Source organism: Cibotium barometz, chromosome 1, assembly GCF_041138505.1.
Source record: "Cibotium barometz isolate CiBa-2024 chromosome 1, ASM4113850v1, whole genome shotgun sequence".
Classification (NCBI taxonomy): domain Eukaryota; kingdom Viridiplantae; phylum Streptophyta; class Polypodiopsida; order Cyatheales; family Cibotiaceae; genus Cibotium; species Cibotium barometz.
The window spans coordinates 34532652-34536626 of NC_141046.1; the positions used below are offsets into that span (position 1 = coordinate 34532652).

The window sequence follows — 3975 nt, forward strand, 5'->3', positions numbered from 1 at the left end:
CGTCTTTCCACATTGTTCCATATCAATCCTCATTTATTTCATATGTATTCCTATTCTCATCACATCATTTTTCATCTCATCACATCTTTCCTCATTTATCTACATTAGATCTCATCCACTCGCATTTACCCATATCCACATCTCATTCATTTATATCTCGATCCACATCACATTCATTCATTCATATCCATCACATTCATTCTCATCACACCATCCCATCACATACATTCTATCCACATTATATCATATCATACACATCCACATCCATTCTTCACATACACATTCACATCCAATTTCACATACACAACTTAACTTACTCCCATAAGGATCGCCATAAGTGGTCGTGAGTGGAAAAAAAATCAACACGAAATCATCAAAAGTAATGAAATTTTTTTATTTTTTATTTTTGAAAAAAAATGAACAAAACCACTTAGTATTTTTGTTAAACGGCCTTGCAAAACTGCCATAGCATAGTGGAACGTGCACCTACTTTTCTTGGAAGTGTCATCTTTGCGTGGCCTGAAGCCCTTCGTGTGATCTGCCTCTAAAACGGGTGGAAGAAACTAAAGGGTGTGTGAGTAACAACTCCAAAAGCGACCTGAAGTGAAAAGACAAATGCATACAAACGTCTTATCCATGAGTCCTGAAACCCAATCTAACGAAATATATATCACATATTATTTACAATATATGGGCAGCTAGTGCTTCCTCAAGAAATGAAAGGGAAAACAATAGCCATAAAAAAACGTCAGAAAAGTGCGCAGATGGCCACCTAGATTCCACGTGGAATCAATTGTGGGCCCTCCTCCACTCTCTATAGAAGGAATTCATGGACGGGTAAACCCGCCCGGTCGACACGTCGGTGTACACACGAGGCGAGGGGGAGCTGTGCTGTTGCACGGGGCCTGACGTGGCGACGGGAGATTCGAGGGCGAGCTTAAGGTCGTAGCAGGCTCGCTTCTGTGGGTCGGCCAGCGTGGCATAGGCATCGTTGATTTCTGCGAAGAGCTTGGTCGAAGTGTCGAGCTGGTGAAGGGGGCAGACGTCAGGGTGGTGTTGGAGGGCGAGTTTGCGGTAGGCCAACCGGATCTCTTTAGGGGAAGCCAAGTGGGAAACACCGAGAAGGGTGTAGTGTGTTCTGTGGGGGGCCGCCGCCCACTGCTGCTGCTTTTGAGACGGCTCTGCTGTAGTGGCTGCGTAATTTGAAATGTTCAGCGCAGGCGGCCTAGATCTGGCTGCCGGCGCCGGCTGAAGAGGAACACTGAGCTGCTTCGGCGAGCTCCAAATTGAAGATGAGGAGGAGGAAAAGTTCAAATCTGGGAATCCTGTCACAATTTTATGGGGGCAATTGATAGAAGGAGTGACTAAGGGGCGTGGAGAAAATGTAAAGGAAGATGAAGTAGGAGAGGAACGAGGAGAGGAGGCTGAGGAACTAGAGAGAGGCCTAGGCGAAGGCGAAGGCAAAGGTGAGAAGGAGAAAGGAGCAGTAGAAGATGAGGAAGGGGAGAGCAAGCTCGCTGTACTGTCCATGGAAGAAGACAGAGAACAACCACGTGAAGAAGGCACCAAAAAAAGGAACACCGGGCGGCGAGAGGAGGAAAGATCAGCTGCAACCCTTTTTAAGAATCGGTATCTTCTCCACATCATCCCAGCCTGTAATTAGGCGGGGCATGTCCATTGACTCAGCACTACCCCACGTGGGCCCTACCCCTGCCAATCCTATCCTCTTGCTGACGCCGCGACCCGCAACCTCCGTTTCGTGGGACCCCGATCTTCCTTCCACTCCAATTTCCAAAATAGTACTTCAAGTAAGAAAGAAATACAAAAATAAAATAAAAAGATCCTCAGCGTACCTGCAAAGCAGTTCTATGTACTGTCCACGAATGATCAATTCACTAGGACCTTTTCCCACGCACTGCTCCAAAACAGCAACAGATCAAAATAAGGACAACTCTTAAATCTAACCTATTTTTGTTTCAAAAGCTCGGTTTGGCAACTAAAAATATGAAAAATCATTCCTTTTAAAATAAAGGCTACTTAAAATCTCAACCAGTTTTTTTAATCCCAGTTTTTGGCCTGCCTATGGCAAAGGCCTTAGCATTGTGTATGAGGGGTTGCCTTGCTGCCCATCAAGCATTGCTTTCTATGAGTTAATGCACCTTTGCTTTCTATGAGTTAATGCACCTTTGCTTTCTATGAGTTAATGTTTGCCTTTCATGAGTTATGCCTCACATCCTCTAAATAGCCAAATTTCAAAAACTCTCTCTAGTCCTCTAGTTTCATTGAACATTCCCTTTTCAACCGTTGCTTTCTATGAGTTAATGCACCTTTGCCTTTCATGAGTTATGGGCCTGACATCCTCTAAATAGCCAAATTTCAAAAACTATCTAGTCCTCTCATTCATTGAACGTTCCCTTTTCGCTATTGGTCTAACCATTCGATTACCTACATTCTTATTCTTAAGGTAGGCCATCGTGATTCCTCACCTTGTTTTTAATTCTGGCCAGTAAAAATACACTAGAATGCTGTTTTCTTTTTTTGCACTTAAGCCACCCACATTTTTCTCCACGAATTTCTAGACCCATTCCCACATAAACAAATCAGGCAGCCTTACTTCAATGTACAAAACAAAGAAGATCCCAATGTGGACTGTAAGGACAGAACTTATTCGAAAATAGATCTTCAATTAGCTAGATTCTTTAGTGTGTTTCAAAGCTAAGATTACCTATTTAATGTAAGCATGCTAACATGAATGTATCCTAGTCACACTAAAGGGTCCGCTTAATGAACCTGGTATTGCGTTACGCCAAAAAAGTGATTAAAACATTAAGCAACCACATCTCTTCCTTCCGTGTCGCCCTCCTCTACTCATCCAGAGCCACATCCCTTACTACCAAGTTCCAATCTTATAGAAGAACATCAATATTCTTATTTGATTTTAGTTAGTGGTTAGCCACACAATCATAAGGATAGAGTAGAGAAGCAACAGCAAGACTCAATGCTTACGAATGGTATAATCTCATAATACATCCATTGTCATGTCGACTTGATTATCATCCATTAGGTAGTACATGCTCCTTTCTCTCTCACCTATGGTAGCCACACAATCATAACGATAGAGTAGAGAAGCAATAGCAAGACTCAATGCTTATGATGGGTATAAACTCATAATACATGTGTGAAGTACGTTCACAAGGGATTCATCCTAGCTTGCTACCACACACTCTTCGAGTGCTTATGATTGGTATAATCTCATAATACATCCATTGTCATGCCGACTCGATTATCATCCATTGGGTAGTCACACGCTCCTTTCTCTCTCACCTATGGTAGCCACACAATCATAAGGATAGAGTAGAGAAGCAATAGCAAGACTCACTGCTTATGATTGGTATAAACTCATAATACATGTGTGAAGTACGTTCACAAGGGGTTCATCCTAGCTTGCTACCACACACTCTTCGAGTAAGAATTGCCATAAGTATTCTGGTGGACCAATACATATGCCCATCCAAGTTGTACATTTGGACAACATTTTTTTCATAGCTTCATCATACATCCTTTTGGTGTGTGCTTAAGCTAGTGGCACCAAAAGGATTCCAGTGGACCAATACAGGTGCCCATCCAAGTTGTACATTTGGACAGCATTGCTTCATCACTTCATCATACATCCTCTTGGTGTGTCCTTAAGCTAGCAACACTATATCAACTGATAGTAGGAAAACTATATAAGTTAAGTAAAGATGATATTTTTAGAAGGTGTGTCCATGAGGATGAATTTATACATGTGTTTAAGGATGCACACTCTCAAGTTTTCAAAAAGTTTCCATGATGTCTTTATACAATGGTTATGTTAAAGAAAATGAAATAAAAGCTAATAAAGAAGATTAGATTTAGAGTCAGCAGATAAGATGGACGAGAGTAGGCGAGAGAGTTCGCACTCATCGTGGGGAAGTGACAAGTCTAGGGCCTGCT

The 3975-nt window shown here is 42.2% G+C and overlaps 1 protein-coding gene across 1 annotated transcript; it reads right to left on the reverse strand.

Annotated features, from left to right (window-relative positions):
• Window positions 1–433: 433 nt before the first annotated feature.
• LOC147641914 (uncharacterized) lies at window positions 434–1586 on the reverse strand. The gene is made up of 2 exons (XM_086801055.1): window positions 773–1586; window positions 434–598 (listed from the first exon to the last, which is right to left on the reverse strand). The coding sequence occupies exon 1, from the start codon at window positions 1528–1530 to the stop codon at window positions 790–792; it is 741 nt and encodes a 246-aa protein (XP_086657181.1). The 5' UTR covers window positions 1531–1586; the 3' UTR covers window positions 434–598; window positions 773–789.
• Window positions 1587–3975: the final 2389 nt, after the last annotated feature.